Consider the following 23,830-nt stretch of genomic DNA (forward strand, 5'->3'; position numbering starts at 1 on the left):
ATAATATTTATGTTACAGCAAATGCAAGCAGCAAATACTCTATAGGTTGCTTATCCTGGGGCTTTATAACCTACCTTCTCCCATTTCTCTGGCTTTCCTGTGGTCAGGGATGTCATGAATCTGAGAATGTTGCAGAAGCTGAGTACTTAGTATAACCAGTTTTTTAATTACCAAACCAACTCGTTTACAAAGGAAAACAGAACTTTGAAAAATATTTAATTATACAGTAAAAACAAATTGTACCATAAAGAGCTTTCTATGAAGTAAGTAAAATGTTTATATTTAATATATTTAAAATTGAGAACTTCAAAAAAAGAACTGAATAAACAACACATTTCAAGGTTTCCTTGTTATTTCTTTGGCCTTTCTATTACTTAACGACTACAGAGGAGCTATGCACAAGTGAGGCAAAACTGCTTTAAAACGTGGTGAGCCAATTAATTGCATCATGCACCTAGAGTCAGGGGAAGCAGTTTTCCCAACTTCACGTATTCTATGCGTTGTCTAAGGAGCGTATTCTGTCCAACCTGTGTAATTGGTGTAATGCATTACAGCAGCAGCACCTGATTGCTTTGAATGCAAGGAATTACTGCATTTAAAGAGTCATTGCCTCACTAGAAACCACAGAGGACTTCTGGCGTCCCCTTCTGCCTTACGTACAACTACACATCTCAAGTGGCTTTTTTGATTTAGAATTGTGTTGTTTGTTCTTTATCTATCAGAATGTGGGTTTTTTCCATTTCTTCTTTCCTTGGTGCAGTTTTACACTTCCAAATAGCAACAATTAGATTCTTAAGCCTTATATCTGCTGTACAAAGCAACTGTATAACTTAAGAAATAACTCATATAGTTCCTGCTGTGTTGCTTCTTAAAAAAACCCCAAAAATAATAAAATAGCAAAGCCCTATAATGCAGAGTAGAGTGTCTTACCTAAGCCAGTTACATCCACAAGTTGCCACTGAACATCGCGCAACTCAGGCTAAGAAGGAAGAGTGGGAAGGAAGCAGAAGGGAGGAAGTGCTGGTTTCTGATACAGGGGATAGAGGAGTGTTATTAGTACTGATTGAAACGGTCTTACATTGTTAACAGTGTATCTAGGTGAGGCTGCACTAAGACCACCTCCCGCTTTGCCCCAAAGCTTTCTTGGGGGGGAAGGCAGGATCTGCGCCTTCGTTTAAGCAGTCACTTGCATAGCAGGAAACTGCTGGGATACCTGAGGAAAGAATGGATAGATGCTTTGGCTCAACGTATTTATGCAGTTCAAAGTAGCATACAGACCACAGCTACACACACACAGAGAAAAATAATAGAGTGTCCCATTCCTAAAGCAACGGGGGTTTGTAATTTAAAATAGTGCACTTTGGATGAAGTGCAGAAATCCTTACTTCCTGTTCATTCTTTTGTACAGCGATTCATTTACAACAGAACTGCACTATTTAAAAACTAAAACCTTCCGGTCTTTTAAAATATATCTAACAATGACATAGTCATTAAAAAATTTTAGAGACAATTTGCCTTCAAAGCAAATGGAGTGTGGTGAAAATGTGAAAATTCAATGTACGGCCTTGTTTTAGGAGAAGACTATTTTATATGAAAGAGGGTAAGAAAGCTAAACCTTTCAAGTAAGCTAAGTAGAACTTTAACATCCTTAGGCGAGTCTGAACTAGAGTGCCCACATGCAGGTTTTTTTCCCCAAATTTTTGTCCTTTTGAAATTTTAATTTAACTTACCTAGTTATTTTTCTACCAATTTTAACCTAGTAAAGTACAAAAAAGTTTATCCCTTCTGAAGATGCCAGCTTTTAGTCCCCAAAGGTAAGGAAGATTTAAGTGTTAACACTTCCCTTTTCCAACAGCATTAAAAATATGTATACAAGGTACTTTTATGGTACAGAACCCCAAACCCTACTCCCACCTCTCTTCTTTACGGGCACCAGTCTTTGGGCTGTAATATACAACCTTAAGTTATATATAATGAAACTTGCACAATAACATTCTGAAAGAGAAAGCAGGGACTCCAAGCAGGTAAGTTACTCCTCTTCACACAGCTAGCCATCTGAAAAAGCTCTACGTACCCACTTCCAGCGCAACGCTGCTGGCTCAATGGTTATAGCTCTGTAATATGTTATCAAATGGGAAAGACTGATAAAGCTCGTCATTGTGGACAGTGTCGGTGTCATAGTACTGGTTATCTGCAATGCTATTCTGCTGGTTTGGGAGCGGGTTGGTGGATAGTCTTGATTCGCTTAAAACTTCTTGGTCTATGAAACTGTAAACTGCTGGATCAGCTAAGTTAGACGGCAGCACTCCCGTGCCGCCCGGGGCTGCTACAGACAGGCAAGCCGGAGGCACCTGATGGAGCTGCTGCCTGTGATTGCTTGCATTTAACACTGGATTATATTTTTTGAAGTTTATACTAGTGCAGTTCATGTCATCGGTCTCCATGTTCACAACGCTGGCAGCAGAGGCGCCGGCAGGGTGCGTCTGGTGCACGATGCTGTTACTAGAAACACTCTGCATGTCTGCAGTCGACGACGACGCTGCTCCCATCCCGTTTGTGCTGCCAAAATTCCGGTAGAAGCCTGAATCCTTCTCATCAGGCCAGTTCAGAGAGTTGTCATGGAAAGCTGGGAGAGAGCTGCTGCCCTGAGTGGTGGGCTGAGGCACGTCTGCCGCGAAGTTGTTCTGTGGGTGCGCGTTGAGCAGGCTGCCAGCTGAAGAGGGGGTGCCGTACAGCTGCTGCCAGCATGAGGAGAGCGTGTCTTGCTTCCCTGGCCCCACCTGTGCAGTGCCCTGATGGGGAATCTGGTTGCAGACGGGGTATATCTGACTAGTGTTGGGCAGGTTGCCTAGCCCTGGCATCATCAGTGTGGATGGAAACATGTTTGGTTCTATGAAAAGGAAAGACGTGACTGCATTTTAATGCCGTTTTTTATAGCTTTTTTAAAATTACTACTGGTAAAAAGCAAAGCAAAACCACTGCTTCCGTAGTAAGGTTATATCTGCAGATGTGCTTTTGTACTTGCTTAACTGCTTTTCAGGGTGGACCCCTACCTAGATTTCTGGACAGCAGCAAGGCAAGACAGTTATCCCCTCACCCTGCTACGGCAAATACTGAAGGTGACAGCTACATTTTAAGTAAAGAACTGATGGTTTTAGTTTGTACAGTCAACAGCAGCAGTATCTTAAAGAAAAAACCCTCCAGAGAGTATTAGAATTTCAAGCAAAAAGGAGGGAAGGCCAGGAACTGAGCATATGCTTGAAGGGCTGTGTATCTGAGTGCAGAGTCAGTAGTTATCAAAATCAAGGCTGAAAGATGAAGGCGTAGCCCTCTCCTGTGCGAAGAGGAAGCTGCAGCATGGCTGAGGCTTTGGAGGAGGAAGAGGAGGAGGACAAGTAAGAGACAGGTACTACTGCTGCCTTGGGAACTTCAGCGCTCCCCCCGAAAATGCCCTTCCCCCCAGCAATCGGGCACTATTTCAAACCGCTGTTGGATGGGGACATGCATGCAAAAACCTACCTTTCTTAATCAGCTTCCCTTCGGGCGTGACAGCGGGGAATGGAGCTACTTTGGGCCTCTCTGTCGCATTGGATCCTGCGATGGAAGAAAGCATGAGTCTACACTGAACGTTTGCTTTTATGAGAGATAACTCCATCTAAATGTAACTTCACTCAAACAAGAAAAAGCCAAGTATTTTCCTTACCACAGTCCTGTATGAGCTTTTGCCAAGCTAACGTTGATCTTTGCCTTTTTGCCTTGTTGCCATATGGATCTATGGAGGAAGGAGGAGAAGGAAAAAGTGTTAAGTTTCCCTTTGGTATAATTAGTAAAGGAACTTTCTAAAACTTATCCTAGTGGCCCCTAATTGTAGTAAAATATATTTAAAGAAAAAATTACAGATGTGACAGCACTAACCAAGACAATGTTACAAACAGCGTTTCCTGATATTTTCCTTGAAAGAGGGAGCAAACTGGCTATTGTTACTTTTAAAAACAAAAAAATCTACTTTGTAGAAGTAGCATGGTAGAATTTTTGCTCATTAAGCTACTCTCTATTATCAAAATGAGTTCTACACTGTTACTGGCTTTTCAGAAACTCAACTAATTGGAACCATACCCTTCTCATCTGGTAGGTATCTGAAATCCATAGGTTCGCTGACTTCCTGGTCTGAAGGTCTTCGCAGCTGCATCTTCACTGTGACAGGCTCGGTGATGTCTTTGAGAAACGGTGGCGTTCTGAACACGATTGCAACTTGACGGTGAACATCAGCTTGTGAGAAGGAACCTTTGGCCTCCCAGTTGTCCAAGACAAATCTGACTTCTATATCATCTAGTCCGTTAGAAACAGAAGATGCTTGTTAAGCTGAAAACTGAAAACTTGCAGCAGGAAAGGGGGGGAACAATGAATTGAGTCTGACTCAGAATTCAGATGCAAAGTAAGTGGCTCAACTTTAAAGGCACTGAGTATCTTTCAGAGGTGCTGAGAGCCCTTGAACCTGAAAGCTATTCTGCCCAGCTCAAAAACCAGACCACTTACAGGAGAGGGTGGTGAAGGGCTTTAGTTCCCCAGCTAGAGGGTGGCAGCGTCAGCCATTTGGAACAAAGGCGGGGAAAGAAAAACCTAGTCAAGGTTACCTTTTTGAACTTTGTCACACAGTAGAAATATTTCATCTCCTCCTTTTACACTTCCACAGTTCTTGTTCACACGACAAATTCTTAATTCTGCTGTGTTTGGAGCTCCTGGAAACGAACAGGCAAATTTGATGATAAAGAATTACTGTAACTTTGTCACTACTGAAGATGAGGTGCTGGGAGTTAAGGCATGTGAAGGGAAGGCAATGGCTGGAGGAGCGTGACGCTTCCTGAAATCCACATTAAACAAGTTGCTCCGTATGATTCTGAAGCAGGGTTTGATGTTCTGTGGTCCTACTGCTTTTGGCCACTCACCTCCAAACACAAGATACCAGTGCAGCTGTGCCACTGACTCCCTAACTATTCTAGACTAGTCTCAAAATACTTCCCCAAAAGATGTTACTGTGCTCAATGCTGCTGCCCTTCAAGCTGTAGAATTCAAAGCAGTTCCCTGAGGGACCGATTACCTGTTACAGTCATCCTTCTCTAGAAAAAGCTGGGCTAGCAGGTCAAGAAAATTCCCCTCTCTGAGTATCATGTGCTTGGCCATCAAACCTCTCCTCTGTTACCCTCTCTAAGTGTTTGAGAACAGGTCGGGGAGTCTAACTTTCATGCCTTTGCTCAGGGTAGCAGATTTCACCCAAAAATGCTTAAAATTCGACTCCAAGCTGTGGCTGTATGGGGACAGCACTCAGGATAGTTGCAGATGGAGAGCTGCCCTGTGCACAATCTCTGGCAGCATCGCCTTCATTTAGCATAGTCTTCATTTAACGTATGAAGTAATGGATGCTCGTTTTTCTGCTACTGTGACCTTAGTCATAGTTTATTGACCCTCTTCAACCCCTCTGATCCCAACAGAGCAAAACTACACTGTGCCATGATGTCTTGACATAAGCAGATGAAAGAACATCAACTCCAAGTGTACTTAAAACGCCTAGGAGGATCCGTCTGGTGCTGCTTTGCGACCCAGAAACCGATCCTCCCACTGCCACAGCAACATGAGGCTTCACCACCCCAGGCTCCCCGTTCCAGGCACAGACATGAAATACAAAACCTAAGCTCATGGTGTCACCCTCAAAAAAAGAAGAAAAAAAAAGTACTTTACACTCTCAGTTTGAGTCAATTCCTGCCCAATCTCTCATGGTACTGTACAGGTACGCAGCACAGCAAAGACTACGCTTAAAACAGAGCTCCTGGTAACCTCAGGCCAGACCCCAATTACGTAGTTACTATCTGCAGCTACTATTATTATTGGAAGCAGCAGGTGCTTCAGCCTTATTTACTACATGACCCATGCTGCTTCATTAGCTGAATGAATCAGAAACTTTGAGGGGAGGGGAAACAAAATAAACCCTGAAACAGCACAGGATCACATGATAAACAATGTCATTGTGCGTTTTTCACAGGAAGGGTAAATTAAGAATGGCAAGGAGAAGCCTAATTTTACCTTTGTTTCACTTCTGTATGCTTGAATGGCACTCAGTGTCCTTTTAAAAGGTTTTGGGGAAGGTGTCCTAGGCTGGAGTTTGCTGTTTTGTCTTTATTTTAAGGGGAGTTTAGAAGGGAGGATAGAGGAAAGAAGCACAAATGCCAGCAGAGAGTGGATGCACCACACTCTGTCATCAGCCCCAGTGCTGGGCAGGAACACCAAGTTGGGCAGCAGCCTCAGAGGGAGACATCCTCCGTGGCCTCTGTCATGCCGTGCTGCTTCCCATCTCTCTTACCCCATACATGCCCTCACCTCCCCGTCGCCTCGATTCCTGCCCGATTCCTCTTCCTCGCTCCCCAAAAGCACATCCCTAGATGTAACAAATCCCTAGAAGAACAAGCTTCTCACCAAAAATCACATCACTTTCAAAAAAGGCAGAACAACATGTTGTCCCTAACCTCATTTCTCAGAAATGGTAAGCTGCTTTATCTGACTCCTCCCCAGAGTCTTCAGCGTGGTAAGATAACGCAACTTGGGTAATTTCTGTTCAAAACCAGTTAACATTATAAGCAACTGAAAACAGAAGCTGCCTGTAATACTGAATTTTATAAACTTGCAGCCTCTGCTAATGTGTTTGCCTCTGTATTATGTTTGTATTATTCTTGGGTATCTCATCAAAGCAGGTGGAGACTACAAAGTATTAGAAAGTGAAGAAAATGCTGGATTTAAAACGTGTCAGCTCATTTTCAGAAAAACTCTAAATACCATTTTGCTCCTGATCTGAACAGATCTGCAAAAGCTTGGAATCTAACAACCTAGGATTTCCAAGCCCTTTGTACCGTACAATTTTATCTTTCATCTAAAGTTATGACCTCAGCTTACCCAGCGTCCTGTATGACAGAGCAGGTTTTAAAAGGCTAACATTTTAAAAAGAAATTCAGATCTGAAACTGCTGGTCTGGACAAGAACAGCATAATTTTTATGATTTGTGGTTGCACTGTTTTATTTACACTGCTGCTACGTTACGTGGAGGATTTTAGGTACCTATAGTATATCAGAAGCTGCCCACATACACCCACGCTACAAAACCAAGCTTCCCCCACCACACAGCTATCTGTCATTTCAGCAGCTTAGCAGTGACTGACGTCAATCACTGTAGACAAGTAATCATGATTTGGCACATTTCTAAATGGCATCTGAGACATAGCTGCAAATCTTGTACATCAATTTTATCTCAACCCTAATTACTTTAGTACTACAAAGGTTCTCAATAACACAATGCACACAGTTCCAACTTCTAGATAATTCTAGAAGAGACTCTAAAAATAAGAAAACCACCCGAGTTCATATTCAATATTTTCATAATGGTTATGCCCACATCAACACAATTCTAACATCAACTATATAAAAAGCAGACCTCATTTTATTCAGTAGTTTCTGCTAAAGTAACAACCTTAAATATTTAGCTTGGAAATCCTTTCACTGCAGAAATAAAAACCACTGCCAAAAAAGTTTCCAGTGATTAAAAGCTCTTCTGCTGTTCTTCTCCAGGCAAGAAGTCCAGCACACCTTGAGGGGTAAAATCCTTAAGTGCAATGACCTGCCAAAGATGTATGGAAGTCTAGTTTTGTGGGATGTGGAAAACTTGCCAAGAAGGGGTGTTTCATGTACTCCTGCACCCTCTCAGGGCACGATCAATTCTCCTGTTACCTACGAATACACTGAAAGCAGCAACTGACTGGGATACTAAAGGGATATGGAAAAGCATGAAGCCAGTTTCCCACTGGGATAAATCTCTCTCTCAAGTCCTGTTCCAGAGCCCTCACAAAGCAAAGGCAAGACTCCTCACGGGTACAAACAGGCTATAGAGGACACCCTTGGAAAAAAGATCAGTCTTACAGCAGCCACCCATCTCACTACTATTTATTTTAATCGCTTGGCACATCAGGAGCAGGCCTCTCCTTGCAGTCATTGCTGCAATATGTGATCAAGGGCTGAAAAAGCACCCGTGCGTGAGTCCACAGATGTGACGGACAATTGTTAACTCTGGTTGGCCAACACATCACCCTGGGATCGTCTTTTGAGTATATGCTTGCTGCTTTGATGTGCAACTAGCAGTCAGTCCCAAGCCACAGAAGTGACCCAGGAGACTGGCACAGACCTCAGAAACTGGCCTGGCATTTTTCATCCCAAGCAAAAGAGAAGAACAAAGGCAAAAAGAAAAAATACACATTGGACTGAGTTGGTACTTACTGTTGTCATAGATGGGGTTCGAAATCAAAGGAGGAAGCGCTATGGTGTAGTTGCCATGTTCATCGGGGAGGAAAGCTTGGAAGCAGAGGCGGACGACATTGAGATCGTACTCATCGATGTTGTGCAGCTGTTCTTCAGGCACTGAACAGCGATAGGAAAGACAAGACTGAGGATTAGTCATCAAAACCAGCAGTAATTCTTTAACAAACTGGGGATGCATGTCCACCGGTAAAAGAGACAGTGTTGCCAAGGCAGACAAAAGACAGGTGCCCAGAGTCCCTGCTAGCTTTACAGGGGCTGCACGAATAAATTCCTTGTACAATAAACGATACAGAAGCCTTTAACTCTTTCCCCTTCATCAAACAAGGCTAAGCTGTCCTAATTCTCCAGCTGTTTCTTGCACCTGATTTCCTCAAACTTGCCTTCCAGACCAGTTTCACGTATCTGTAGCTTAAAAGTCATTCCCTGAACACGTTCCTCTCTTGTTTGTGCATAATAAAATTTACAAAGGGAACACCGCTGCTGAAATCTTTCAATACGAGTAAGTCCTAGGGCAAAGCTGAAGACTTTCAGCAGCACTGAGACTTCTGCTACCTGCCATCGTTATTTTCCTCTAGAAACTGAGACAGAAAAATAATCAGAAGGCAGTTCTTGGGGCAAGAATGAAGCCGAAACCACACAAACCATCTCTCCCCCCTCCCACCAACATCTGTGTTGCTTAGGTACCTTTGAGAATAGTGCTTAGTGGTGTCATTATGATATAATTTCATAATACAAGCAGCGAACCCTTGCTGGAAAGGATCTGTTCCCTTACATATTCCTTCTAGTGTAAAATACAGTAATGCATAAGCCAAGCTCAGCATTTCAGTTTTGGTCACTTTCTCACTTTAATTTCAAGCCCTAGGTCCTGGGATATCATTACTGAATGTTTCACGTACTCCTAGTTTAATGGGCGATTCTGGGAAAAGCAGCCCTCTCTGAATTTGATGCTTTCCTTTAAGGTCTGACATCAGCTATTATGCTGACATTCAGTGCTAGTGAAATGAGAAACCAATTTAATTTAATTTAAGTAGAAGTACTGGTAATTAAAATCATTTAAAGTGGCTCTCTCTTCTAAAATCATTCAAAGCACCAATTCAGCATAAGTTCAATACTCCTCACGATTACCTAAAGTGAACGTGAGCCAAGTCAACAGATCACCACCTCTCAAGTTCACTCCCTCCCCTGCCCTTTCAGAGGCCTGGTGCAAGAATAAAAGATTAAATGTGCCTGCGATAAGAAGCTTGGGCATCACACTGTACTGATTAGACTGCAACACTCTGACCTTTAACATTTATCACTGGGCTGGTCTCCACCCTGCCACGAGTGGGATTCCACAATGCCCACTTGAATGATTTCTTCCTTTCACCTTTTGATAGTGTGAAATAATAAATGCACTGAGCTCAGAATACTTTCCACTGGCATTTTTAGTCTTTCTTGTGCTCTGACTATCTCAGTTTCTCCTCATCTCTATCGTAAGAAGAGATCAAGTCACCTTTCCCTTTTAAAAGTCCATGATCTGCAATATTGCAAGACAAACATATCAGCGAGTACAAAACTAGGCAGCAACTACATATGTAACTTCAGAAATGTTGGTGGCCAGGGGAGCTCTGCCAGTCTGCACTTTGCAGGTGGGGGGCTGGCTGTATTACCAGATATACACAGCGAAGTTTTATAATTTAGCGTACTTCATTAGCCGACCTGTTAACTTAATAAAATCTTTAGAAAATAGGTTTGGAACATACAGCTGTTCAGCCTAACTCAGCTTTGGCAGACTCCGCAGCCCAACTACCTCTTGATACAGCCTAATTTCAAGAATTTTTATTTAAAAAGTGCATTCTCTAGATTGCACCTTGGAGAAGGGATAATCAGGAGTGCAATGCTACTTTGCTCCCAGCAGCTCAGGTGATTCTAATTCACGCTCTGACATCACGGCCAGCAGGCACTTAGCTCCCAAGGACACTCCGGCACCAAGGCTTACGTTCGTGTGTTGTATTAGCCATTGGGCACCGTGTGGACCCGGCCAGAGAGCCGAAGTGGCAGTCAAATTTCAAACCTCTTGAACATTATTAAGGTGAGCATAGAGATTCAATACCGTTGTCGGAGTCAACTCGCTGTAGACAGAATCCAAGCACAAAATCTGGATCTGGCTTTTGATTCTGAATCAGAAGTAGAGGACTTTGCGGTTGCACAACCAAGTCTGCCTCCCACAAAAGCAGCACCAGTCCTGCACCGTGCTTTCCACAGGCACGGCAGCCGCTTCCTCAGAAGCGAATAATAGCTGACTTACAGTTTAAGAAAACTCTATAAATGCAAAAATACACTAGATAGGGAGAAAATTAGTAATGCTAATGCTCAAATTACATCATTTCCTATACTACGAACTTTCACAAATTCCCAATAAATCTGTTTAACCGCTTGATAGAGGAAAGGTATGCTGTGCCGATAATTGCAAGAAACAGAACCGCTGTATACAGCTCATTGTATTACAGCAAAAAACACTGCTTCTAATTTGCATGTTCTTATAAATGATTTAATACAATTAAAAAATCTGTAGTTTGAAAGAGGAAGTGCTCAGTCAAGACTGATTCCTCTTGGGTTATTTTTAACCAGATGAGAAGAACATAAGAGAGCAAAAAAGGAGAACAAGACAGCTGCAACTCCATCTTGTGAGGACATGCTTAAAAAATAGAGGCTAGACTCCATCTTCATGAAAAGAAGCCCATAGCTTTCATCAATTTCAAAACATATTTCATTCCCACCAAAAAGACAATCATCCAAACAAAATAAAACGTTGTTATTTTTAAGAAACGTCTAATTCTGCTCCCTCTGAAGTCAATTTGAGAGTAGCCACTAACTTGAATGGATGCTGCCTTACACCTTAAGAATATTAAAAACAAACAAAACCAAGGCAGACAAACACACTGACTAATGCCTGCAGTATGGCTGTACAGAGGACGGTCGTGTCATTCAGTGTTATTTCACCGACTTCTCTACAGAAGGACAACAGACAGGGTTAAACCTGACAAACCTGAAGTTATTAAAGTTAAGAAACACTGTTAAAGATTTTGGGAACAGAAAGGACTGGAAAAGAGGAGTAGCCACTCCATCAACCTGTACAAGCTGCACACAAGCAGCTCTACTGAAACCAGTGATATTACACGTGTGAAGTAACAAACGTCGCACAATGTGGCGTGTCAGGAGCAGATACGGTTAAAAAAAAAGGCTCAAACACAACACATGAATAAAAGGAAGAGCACTCTGCTTTTGGCAAGAGTTCAACTTCCTCTTCTGACTCCTTCTCGCTGTGTGGCACCACACCTTACTGTCTTCATTTGAATCCAGTCAAAAGAGCTGGAATCCAACCAACAATCTTGGTATGTTCCTGTGATGGCCCAATCTAATAAAAAACCCTAGGCTTAACCTGGCAGAAATTCATTTTCCGTAGTTATCTATGCACCCAGGAGTATACGAAGGAATGTTTGTAAGTACAGCTCTTATGCAAGGGGAAGGAGAGCTTTCAAATAGTAACACTTAATAACTCAAACACATAGAAATGACAATAACATTGAAAAAGAATTAAAATTCTAAGTTAATTATGGGACAAGCTGCCAAAAAAAAAGAAAAAAATCCATAAAAACACTCCCAGCATGACAGAAAAAGAAAACCAACCCCACTCACCAAGATTCTGGTAATAGGATTTAAAATATGGTATCTAGAGTTACAATCAAACCTGAGGAACATTAGCTGTTCAACCTGAAAGAGGCTAAAATAAGTAGTAAATCCTTTCTTTATAAATCTGTCTACAACTCTTCTGAAAGAAATGCTGGTTCCCCAACTTAAAAAATAATTACCTTTGAAATAATTCTCTAATCCATTATCTACTATCATGGGTAGAGACTGATACAGTCCCTGTGTGGGCACCAAAATTCCCCACGCAAGCTAAGCCATGAAGTCCTTCCAACCTGAGCAGCTCACGTGACACAGGTGTTGGATTTGGGTTGTCCCTGTCTCAGAGATTTATGTCACTGAAATCCAGAGATGTCCCTGCTGCGCTTCTACGGAACAAGAGAACTTCTTGGATTTGCTTCTGTAACACAAAATTGGAGACTTTCTGGGTCCAACCCAGCAACATGCAATTCCAAGTTAGGGTGCAAAATTAAGGATGCCAGTAAGTTCAGGCCTCCCATTTGTTCCAGTTTATTAATTTTGAATGTTTTTTACTATTTTAGCCATCTTCAACATCCAGAAAGGCTAATAAAATACCATTTATCTGGTGAAATTACTGGGGGATTAAGGGCTCTGATGTTTACTCATAAGGTGATGCTACAGGGAAAGTGAAAGTTTATTCTGAACACTGAAAAGAAATGATGAAGTGTTTGGTTTTTTGACTGGCAATGCAATACCTGATTAAGTAGCAGAACCCTCACAGCCCTCCACCCAACTTCTAGACTAATAATGTCAGAAACTTCAGGAGTGGGTGGAGTTGGAGGTACTTTAGCATCTAAACTTAACCTGCATGGAAACTTCCAGGGCAAATGATGTGGTGTGACATATTCAGCGAAGGCTACGCTGAGAACACCAGTTTACCCTGCAAAGGGACATCTTGTGACCTTCCCTTCCCAAGAAGGGGCTGTGGGGGCATGAGCCACGCTAGATCTCAAACAAAGAGAACGACCTCCTGCAAACAAAAACACTTCACCAAGGATACTGACTGCTCAGGAACACGCATCATTAATCATGATGAGCTGTATTCTGCCTTTTCTCTTACGCAGATGATGGTTTTTAATTTAGGGATATGCTGAGAGCTCAGTTTAATTTAAGTGATGACACAGAGGTGGTTTGCCTTGAGGGTTTTGCTCCTGGAGCACAAAGATACCCCCTTATCCCTGATACCAAGTGATCAGTTTAACCCAGCCTATGCCAGAGGTTTTGCTACAAAAGGCTGGCTCTGGCAACCTTCTTTTCTAGCACTACTCTTAAACGCTGGGACTAGCTCTCATGTGGTAAATCAGACCAAGGAACTGGTCCAGCTCAGAACTAACTTGCCAGAAGAAAAGAGGAAAAGGCTTGTTTTCAGGCAGTCAGCTCCTGTGACAGCTAGCCCTGGGGCAAGGGAAATGGCAGAAACAGATGGACACAGCGAAAGGCAGGACTGCCTCTTCCCAGTGCTGGTGCTGATTTATGACATGTTCAACCAGTCAGGGAAATCGGGTGCAAGTCACAGGTCCCTCTCAGCATCTGGGAAGTACATTTCAGATTCGATTTACTCCCCCCAGCCTACATCTGCACTGCAGCTGCAGTGGTGACTGTCTCTCATATAGCTATATGGCAGGTAGCCTTAGACAGGGCTACAGCAGGGACACTACCTTGTGTGTAGCATGCTACCTAGTATGCTACACAGCACACACTACCTTGCCCAAGTACTTGACTGGTGTCTCCTGTAGCTGAACTCTACACAGCTAAAAAGCATCTCACCAACTAGTTTAATGCTACATTTGCTGTTTCTAAGTGAACTACAGCCATACTGGTACAAAGCAAAGAGCAGAGGTCCTGGTGTGCTATTTGTCCCTTGCTGTCAAAAGGAGAATATTGTGCTTTCTCTGTACTGGGGTTCAGCAACTGGACACGTGGTACTGCAATAGGTCAGGCTGTTCAGCTACACATCCAGAGGCCTAACACCATCTTCTAGCAATTGCTGAGAGGTAGAAGCTGGGAACGAGGGGAGGGAAGGACCATGGCAGCACTGTTTCTTCTCCCGATACACCCATGCCTGGTTTATACCTCTGTGATCCATGAAGAGAGAAGTTTTCAATCAATTCTGCAGAAAAAACCCCAAACCTTTGCATGTATCTATAAATAGAACATGCATCAGCAACACTCAGTAATTTTAAAAAAAGCAAAAACTCAGGGTTGATTAGTGCAAATGACCATAAAATTCAGATGCTAACCCACACTCAATAAATGCCAAAACTGCTACGGTTACGTTTCCCTGTTTTACAGGGGAAAGAAGCACAGGAAAGGTAAATGGCCTGGCCTGATACAAAAGCCAAGGGATGAACTGGCAATACAAATGAAAACGTTCAAAACTCAGCCCTTGCTTTGTCTAGACAATGTTTCTCTGAATCTGCATTCTTTTCCTATTTTAATTTCAACCTGAAAAAGGTAAAATTGGAACAGATTTAAGCGAATACATCCATCAGCCACCGTATGTTTCAAACACATTATTTAGCAGCTTGTTTATAGTAAAAAAAAACCAGAAGTCAGCATTTTTTATGTCTCTACTTGGTAATTATCCTTTTCATATTTAAACAATTTTAAATGCGGCTGTTCTTTAGGTTAATATAAAAGTTTCAGCATAAACAGCATTTGCATAAGGAACAAAAGAACAAAAAGGGCTTTCCTACGTTAAAAGCTGAAGTCACATTATGATCAGAACATTTAGCTCTCCTCAGGTGGATTTGCCCTGTGCCTTTTAAAAAGCTGATAACACTCAGCAAGATTTTCAGCTTGAGGATTTAGTTGGGGAGGGTTACAAGTTTGCTTCCATTTAAGGACAGAAGTTTAAAGTTTATTTTAACATCTGAGGCATTCATTACAGAGGACTCTGATGCTTTCCACTTTCAGACCATTCCCAACTCCCGAATTCTTGCTAAGAGTCTTCTTTTGGTTCATAATATTTTGCTTATCTGCTCACGTAATCCACGGCCTGATAAGCCCCCCCAAAGCAGGTGCTCCCCTGCAGAAAGTGGGCTGGAGAGGGAGGACCCTGGCAAACTTGGCCGATGGGGGCGAGTGGCGTCAGAGGAGAGGGGGGGTCTTACGAGCACAGCCGCCTGCAAGGGAAGCTGCGGAGAGGGTGACTGCGTGCGTGGGCAGGAAGCGAGTGTGACTGGTGTGGGGACAAGCCCGGGCGCAGCGCGGAGGCGTGCAAGGGGTGTCGTGGAGACTGTGACGAGTGCGAAGCCAACGCGGGGTCAGCTGCTCGCGGGCGGAAAGGGGAAACGGCAAAGGAAAGACCGCGGAGGCAAACGGAGCCGAATTAGTTGTGGGGTACAGAGGAGAGACTAAAAACTAATTAAATGCCTATTAGCAAGAGCTGTTACAAAGGAACAAGAACCCTAAGCATGTGTCAAGCTCCAGGGAAAGCCTATTCATACCCTCTTGACCAACGGCCTGAAATTTGGCAATTCTCTGGGTTTCTCACTTTGAGACAAGCCTGAAGTTCTCATGTTGTCCTCTATTTGGCTAGAAAAAGGTCAGTCCTCTGCAATACTTTGCTAAGTACAGTTTTCCCCTAAATTTAAAGAACATGCTTAGGGCTTTTCCTCATTGATAATTAACTTGAGTTCTTATTAACTCAACTGTTGTCTCTACGTCAAGTCACACCCACACACAAAAGCTCTTAACTCAAGACTGGCTCTTCTTTTAATTTGAGTTGGCTGTACATCAGACAGTACATGGGAAGACAAGGATATGGCACAACTCAACAGCTACTAAAGGAAAACAAACACCCTAGAAAGCAGACATGGACCAGCTCCACTGGAGGCGTAACTCTGCTCCTTGGATGCTGTGCTATTTATGTCGTCATCATGCCAAGAAGTCCTAGTTACACGTTAGGCTGCCACCGTGCACCATTTCCCTGTTGTCCTCAGGAGAACGAGACAAGAGAGACCGAGAATTGTTTAGCTTATTAAAGGACAAAAATACATGGGATGTACCTTGTGAAAACAGCAGATCATAAACACCTCCAGAGATGGTGTGGGAACAGCAGTGCTCTCAAACAAGGCTAACACAAGAGGAGCAACCTGGGTGCAAGTCAACTGATTTCCATCCTAGTGGACGCACACCATTTGCACAGCCTGTGCTGAACCTCCCAAGGGATAAACGCTGCCAGCCAGTAGTGGGGAGTTCATACGGAAACAGCCTTACAGGTACACTTGCAAAATGACTCGGATGCGGACAGCTCCAGCTAGGCACATGGCATGACCTGCAAACACTGCCTTCTAATTGTCCAGAGGTAGAATTCAGTTGCTTCTACAGGGTAGGCAATAGTGCTGCAGAAAATGATCTTAAACCCCATGCATCCTGACCAAGCAACCTCCTACTGTTGCTGATTATGACCCTTATTCAGTTAAGTGTCCATACCGTATGCTGGAAGGTGTAGAGGAGGGCTGACATCACCAGAGAATGTGTGTTAGGGCTCACTGTCCTTTTGCCATCCCAATTATCTGTGGCACCTGGCATTCCCTGGAAGACGATGGCCGCTTTACACAAGAAAAGTTTGGAACGGAACTTTGTGGACCCACACTTGCCATTACTTCATCCCTTACTGACAAGACAAATAATTTTTATGATGGCAGGCTGGAGGCATTCTGCATCTGTTAATAGCGTCAATACTGAACCTCTGCCCCGAAAGAAGACTCAGGACAGACTCTATTTGTTCCAGAAGAAGGTGGGAAAGAAAAAGAAAAAACAACCAACACGCAAACACCCTGAAGGCTAGTTTTCAGCTCCGTGAAACTTCTTTTATGATGCTCATATGTGAACTGAGTAACACTAACTTGCAACCTGCTTAGAGGATGTACCTAACTCCAAAACTTCCCTAAGCAGAACAGTTGGATGCCTTTCTGAAGACGCATAAATAAAGCACAATTGAGGACGGATACAATACAGCGTGTGCAATCTTGGAGAATGTAGTGATACTCTTCTGACCTTAAAAAACAAACAAACTAAAGCCATACATAAAACTTTCAATCTTATCAAGCAGCAAACATTATGGTGACTGTTGCTAATGAAACCCTGTTTTGATGAACTAAGTACACATATAAAAATATTTCTGTCACTAATCCTGGTTTTTTAGACCTTGGTCCTATGCCTTTCTGGGCTCTACTTTGCAAGGGACTGGCCTGGAGCAGTTGGAGGCCATTCTCAAGCAGCTCTGCTTTGTGCTGACACATTAATAACTGCTGAAAGGCAATTATGCAGGCTGGGGATTGCCAGCGGCCCCTTCTCAGCACAACCCCTGCCGAGAGCAGGGTGCTGCCCTGTGTGTCACCCAAGCAAGGCTCTCTTCTGCTTCTGGACTGGTGGAAAGCAGCCCAGGATCTGACCTGATGCTACCAAGCGCAACCTGCTGTGATTGCCCCAAACTAAGTAGTGAATTTGGAGTTATGCGCCAACCACTGTAAAAACCTACTGTCAGATGATTTTAGTTAAACATGTCTTCACTATTACACTCAGCAGCACCAGGAACAGAGCTAACTATGTGGTTGCTGAAGTTTCTTTGGTGAAACACAGGTACAGAATGGGATTTTATCATGTCCTTTCACTGCAAGATATCAAGATAAAATGTCAACTCATTTTCTATTTATGGATCAAGAGAAAGCCAAGAGGGCTGAACAGAAGAGTTCCACTGTTTTGTCTGCAATCAAGGTAGAGCTGGCTAAGTCAAGGTAACATAATTAGAACACTTGAACTGTTTAAATTGTGCTGATGGACAAAACCAGATGCTATTGTGTGCATACATTATCACAGGATACGTTATCAACCAGGATAATTGTTTAGATGGATGACCATTAGGACCATCAGCCTGACTCCAAATGGCTGTTCTAAAAATTAAGTGGTCTAAAACATTTCTCATTCCACAGTAAGTACAACATGCTTCTTTTTGTCCTAGTTCAGGACAAAGTATGTATTTTGAAGCTAGCAAGAAATACAGCTCTGAACGCTAAGAACGGTCTTACCTGAATTTAGCAAGACTCTTGCCACACTTAAGGAAATACCTAAGTGCATTCTTAACAGCTCTTAGCTAATAGTTCAGGAGGTTTTATGCTTTTCATCTGATTCCCCCCAAGTTGCGCCTTCATGCTTTCAGCGTTGGTCCCACTCCAGTTGGCCCTACACTTTGCTGTGCGTTCCCCACTCCCTCTCTGCATTGAACTTAGCAATTATGTAGTTGTGAGATGAAATGGTTTAGCAAATTGATCTGAGGGGAAACCACTTTTTTTTCTTGCAAGTTGGTTTTCCACTGGAGCAACTTGCTGAGTCTGTTCACTGTGTAGCCACACAGCCTCTGTATCTGGTGTGAGGAAAGTGGTAGGAGTGTGTGACCAGGGACAGAGGGAAGAGTAGAATGACTCTTTCTGAGAGCAGCCCACAGATCAGCTCTCATGTAAAACTGCAGCCTGTGGGTAGGCCCTTACAGGTGTGGTTCTGTGGCAGCACAGCTTGCCTCAGACTTGACTGAGACCAATACTGCTGTGGACTTCCTGAGTGCCTGTACCAGCTCCCATGCTGTAAAACTGAGCAAAAGGCAGCTTCAAGGTGTCTGTCAGCTCCCTGAACTGGCTAGATGAGAGGTCACAAACACCAGAGTCCCAACAGGAGATGAGATGGGATGGTGGCAAGTTAGATTTATATTGGTTTAAGTTGCTGCAGAGTTATGCTAATTCAGTCTTTCATTCTCATAGCTGCTAAAACTGGGGAACCTCATTCCTGAGACACTTGTAGAAGTTTCCAGGGAAGGTTGCTGCTGCTATCCCATTGCCTCTGTCCAAGCAGGAACTCACATTGCTGCAGGGGATTTAAAAAAAAAAAAAAAAAAAAAGGGGGGGGGGGCAACTAACCAAATAGATTCATCATGTGATGACAGGAAAGACTAGGAGGGACAGAGAAGGGGAAGAGTGTTTCTCAAAAAAACAAAGATATTTTGGAATAAATAAAGCTCTACCATAAGAGCAAAGGCAGGATAAAAAAAACCCCTACTACCCTGTAAAGTAAACCTGCTAACTTCTACTCACCATTGAAAGGGTTAATCTTCTTCAAGATTCGTGAAGAGATTGATTCCTTCAGGTCTTTCTTCTTCACACACTGAATGCCCAGATTCTGAAAACTGAAGCACATGTGGCAGGATTTCAGCAACTAATAGAGTCTTCAGTGTAGAATATTAAATAAATTATTTGATGTTAACTAGTGTGATAACATACAGAGTAAGAAAGGAAAAAAAAGGTTTATTTTGAGCAGGATGTAAAAGATCTGAAAAGCAGTGATGCAGTTTTTTCTAAAATAAGAGCAGAAACAGAAGTGAAAAATACTAAAATAAAATTCCAAAGAGTTTATATTCTTTATTAAGAATATATATTTCTATATTAAAAGTTGTTACCCTGCAGTAAACCTACAGTGACTAAAAGTTAAATACTCAGTTTCAGGTAATTTAAAGTGACAATTATTTTTGTTATCAATAAAGCTGCTGACTTGCACTAGCTAAGGATTTGCCCTCCTGCTTTTATCAGGGAATGTAAATTTCAAACACTATTTTAAAGGGGTTTTTTTTGAAACAAGTCAAAACAGGTTTTTAAATCTCATGTAGTTATGGAAAAGTTCTAAAGAGCTGTAGCTCTTCCTTATTTGCATAAAAGTGCAGGTCACCCTGATGCAGGGGGTGGGGGGAGTCCCAGGCGAGCTGACTTTCCCACATGGAAAACCCATGACATCAAAGCTGAGTGGATGTAAAGCAGGAAGTAAAAAAGAAAAAAAACAACACAACAAAAAAAACACCAATTCGTATTTCACGATCATACAATAAGTTCAGAAGATAAGATGCCTGCTGGCATGACCTTCTCCAGAACTACCAGCAATTTCCCTTCCTTTGAAACTCCACAAAAGTTCTTTGCTTTAGCTATGCCTAAAAAACCACCTTAATGCACCTAAAGATATTCCTTTTTCCTGCCAACACTCTCAAGAATAGTTCTACATTTCCCTGCTCTGAACAAGACTATCACAGCATTATAAACATTAAGTTTAATTTCCTTAAACCCCCTTGCCTGCTCCCAATATACTCTGTTCAGAGGCTCCCAAATCCCCTGCAAACAGGCTCCACCCTCCAGAACCTTTATTCACTAGAGAAACACATAAGCTGCCTTTTCAACCTGAACTTGATACAGTGACCTAGAAGAAAATAAAACTCAGTAGCATCTCGTAATTTGTTAAAGCACTTTGGCTTCATATTGTGGCTACTGACATTCAAAATTCATACCGTACCTTGATGAGCAATCCTATTTCTATCTTCTCTTGTAGGTAGCACTTTTTTTGATCACAGCACGTATTACTTTTCCCACCTCCCAGAATACCCACTGTATTCCACATATTCAGTCTGAAGCACACTTCAAGTCTGTGTACAGGCCTGCTTCCGCATCATACCCCCAAACTGCCATCTGGCAGTCCCAGGCTCTCCAGCCATCCACCGTCAGTCACAGATACCAAGCAAGCACATAACACGGAACCAGACTTGAACAAAAGCTCTACCCAGCTATGCAAGGACTGATGGCCATTACTCTGCACCTTGCATGCATTGTGGATGAAGCCTCTCTTGGAGAGAAACTAGGCTTTTAAGCACCCTGTAATTCTCGGGTGATAAACATTTTCTTAAACATGTGTTGTCACAGTGAAAGTGTGTATTTAACTATCGCTAAACAGAGAGCCATATCAGAGGAGAAACTGTTGAGAACCTCAGCAGGCTGTGGGGTTTCACAACAACACTAGCTAACAGGAAGCAAGCAAACTAACGAGAAGAGAGAGGGAGAAGTAGGAAGAGAGAAAAAAATGAAAAACAGTTTTAAAAACTATGATATCATCCATGTAGAGAGACAGCAAACTAGGAAGTAAAAATCTGAGTATAAAGGCAGTCACACAAACTCCAACGTTCATGCTTTTTGCCTGGATGTTATGGCCAGGGAGGGCTCTGATCAAGTTCAGGCAGCAGTACAGAGATCATTATACCACAGGCAGAACAAAACACTTTGTTCAACCAAACTACATGGGGAACTTTAAACAAGCGGAAAGCAGAGTAATTACTCGAGACCAGCCCAAAATCTGGGAGTAATAATTCCAGTTGGGGGAGGGGGGGGAAGGATTTTTGCCCAGGGATGCTCAGTAAGAGTCAACAGCCGGAACCACCACTAAGAGAGGATATCTCCTGCTTGCTGGTATTGTTATGAGGCTTTTCTCCAACACAGACTTGAAGAGAAGAATGTGACGACTGAGTCACCAGCCACAAAAAGGAAAATTACTTTAAACATCCAGATTCAATTATGGATCATACTGTCCTTTCATCTTAAAGCAACCAATGATTTGTTAAAAAAAAGAAAAAAAAGGTGAGTGTACCAATGCTGGAAACATTTCAAAGAAAATATTTCTACCCTACTCCCATCCAATGTCAAGCTCAATTGGAGCTTACAGTTTTGAATTATCAGTAAAGTTATCAGTAAAGTGAAAGTGGCCCACTTACTATTTTGTAAGAAACTGAGAGGCTTATTACCTAACGTTATTGAGGAGAATTGATGGATATAGCAAACAATCGCAAGTGCCTTAAGTGAAATGGAGACATAGCATTATGGCAAAGAATTTGATGCACGCATACAATGGAGATGAAATAAAAATTTGCAAATAAATTTTTGCAGAGCGTCCCAATGCTTTTTGGCATTACATCCTATAATGGCCTCTCTACAGGCTTGCCTCGCATTTACACACTTAACCTTGTGCAACAACACACCAAGAGGAAAAACAATCTTCCTGCACAGGTGTTAAGCAATCAGGCTTCTTTGCTTTGGATAAGAAGGCACAGAGCTGAGAGCAGAAAATGGGATGGCAGACATCCTTTGACGTTGGGCGAAGAAGCTTGATTTGAGAAGACAAAGGAGAAGCAGGTGAATAGATGGTCAGAGGAAGGTGCAAGGTCCCTTAATGGTTTAGGATATTTGCAATTGTGTTTTAGACAAGGTGAAGGGGAGCTCTATTTGCGGGAAAGCCGACGAGGATGAGGTTGTCACAACAAGATGGAAGGTAAGTGCCTGAAGGGACAGCCCGACCTTTCTAGAGAGGTATGACAGTGGGGGGAAAAGTGATATGAATTATATTTACTAATCCTTTTCTACCATTTGCCATTTAGGACAGCATTGTGAAGAGAACTAAACCCAATAAACTAACAAAATTGTTAGTATCTGTAACAGCAGAAGACAGTATAGTCAACGTGCTACAGGCTACCTGAATACACTGCAGCACATTCATGATCACTAGAGCCCAGGCTGTGTGTTGAAGAAGTATCTCCACTATTACAAGTGTTTATTTCACCATCAGGCAATCATCATCTTCAAACAGACTGTGTCTTCAGTTCTCTCCTTTAATAGTGTTCTGCTGACTAAACCCACATAAATACGGAGTAATTTCACTAGCATCAACAGAATCACATCAGCCTGAGAGCAGTGCGTAAGAGCTACTTATACACTGAAATATTTACCTTATTTTCTTCCCAGCTCAGTTATGTTTACTCCAAAGCAATATCCTACTTCCAAATTTACTACATCGCAAACTGAACCACAAACAGCTTGTCAATTCTAAATTCCCCTCTCCGGCAATCATCACTCAACATTTGTTGCAGTTTACTCTGCTTTTACTTTATTGCATAAAACTTGGTAAGCGTACAGCAAATGCCATCAAATACAACTGCATTTTAAATACTCCTCACATTTCTCTGAACAGCACCAAGAAACCCATCTCATACAAAGCCTCAGTTTCCCTTACTACATCCACAAGTAGATCCTTCTCCGGCATGCCTGCTCTACAGAGCTAGTCCTGAGCAGAATCTGTATTTTTACACAAAAACAACCCAAACAAATATCAACAACAGTGACAGCTACTAACAGGTTTCTAGATGTGTTACGGCCATTACCTCTAAATAAATGTGACACTCAGCCAGTGTAAACTTTCTCCACCAGTTTCCAGAAAGTCCCAATCTAATGCCCATGGAAGACTTGAACTTCCCTAAACCTCTTATCATTGTGAAGTACTAATTCTAATGTTGTTGCCACCCATTCTATTACTCAGCATTTTCACATGTAGGAGAGTCATGCTCAAGAGTAAGAAGAGTTACTGAACAAAACTTAAAAAAGCAAACAAGTGGGAGAAAGGAAAAGGAGATGGCCACGGGGAGAATGAACAAAGGAGAGGAAAGGGTAGTCAGAAAAAAACAGGACCAAAGATGAGTGTATGAAGCATTGAAAAAAGAAGGAAATACTTCAAAGAGAAGTTGCCCTCTCTCTGAGATGGATTAGCAATCTTCCGCAAAGACAGCATACTAATTGCCCTTTTAATCACTAGTCAAGAGTTTTAAAACTTAAGATCTGCTAATCACATGCATAATTAATCAAAATCCCAAGCAACACCAATACTCACGACAGGACTCGCCGTTCTGGCCCGAACTCTGCTTCATAGTAGCCATCTCTGCAGTCTTTTCCAACTAGATCATGAGGGTGTGGCTTATAGGGTTCATTCTTCGTTACCAAGGTAGTTCTTATTTTGACTTTTCCAAAATAGTTCAGAATCTACAAAAAAAAAAAGTGATATGTTCTAGGTTTCAGATACCAGGGCTAGTAAAGTCCCCACATAGAAAATACATTTTATCCTAAACTACTATATGGAT

At 42.4% G+C, this 23,830-nt stretch overlaps 2 protein-coding genes across 2 annotated transcripts in view; one reads left to right on the plus strand and one right to left on the minus strand.

Moving 5' to 3' along the window:
* Nucleotides 1–8,319, plus strand: part of PUS10 (pseudouridine synthase 10) — a 42,815-nt gene extending 34,496 nt beyond the window's left edge. The window contains exon 18 of the mRNA XM_064446848.1: nt 7,612–8,319. Within this exon, the coding sequence (XP_064302918.1) occupies nt 7,612–7,641 (30 nt within the window). The 3' untranslated portion in view covers nt 7,642–8,319. The remainder of the gene's footprint in view (nt 1–7,611) is intronic.
* The window catches only part of REL (REL proto-oncogene, NF-kB subunit), a 32,315-nt gene continuing 8,753 nt past the window's right edge, over nt 269–23,830 (minus strand). The window contains exons 3-10 of the mRNA XM_064446843.1: nt 23,584–23,732; nt 19,155–19,246; nt 8,314–8,454; nt 4,635–4,739; nt 4,117–4,329; nt 3,704–3,772; nt 3,520–3,594; nt 269–2,890 (exon numbers count right to left, since the gene is read on the minus strand). Of these exons, the coding sequence (XP_064302913.1) occupies nt 2,100–2,890; nt 3,520–3,594; nt 3,704–3,772; nt 4,117–4,329; nt 4,635–4,739; nt 8,314–8,454; nt 19,155–19,246; nt 23,584–23,732 (1,635 nt within the window). The 3' untranslated portion in view covers nt 269–2,099. The remainder of the gene's footprint in view (nt 2,891–3,519; nt 3,595–3,703; nt 3,773–4,116; nt 4,330–4,634; nt 4,740–8,313; nt 8,455–19,154; nt 19,247–23,583; nt 23,733–23,830) is intronic.

The sequence above is a fragment of the Phalacrocorax carbo genome, chromosome 3 (assembly GCF_963921805.1).
Source record: "Phalacrocorax carbo chromosome 3, bPhaCar2.1, whole genome shotgun sequence".
Classification (NCBI taxonomy): domain Eukaryota; kingdom Metazoa; phylum Chordata; class Aves; order Suliformes; family Phalacrocoracidae; genus Phalacrocorax; species Phalacrocorax carbo.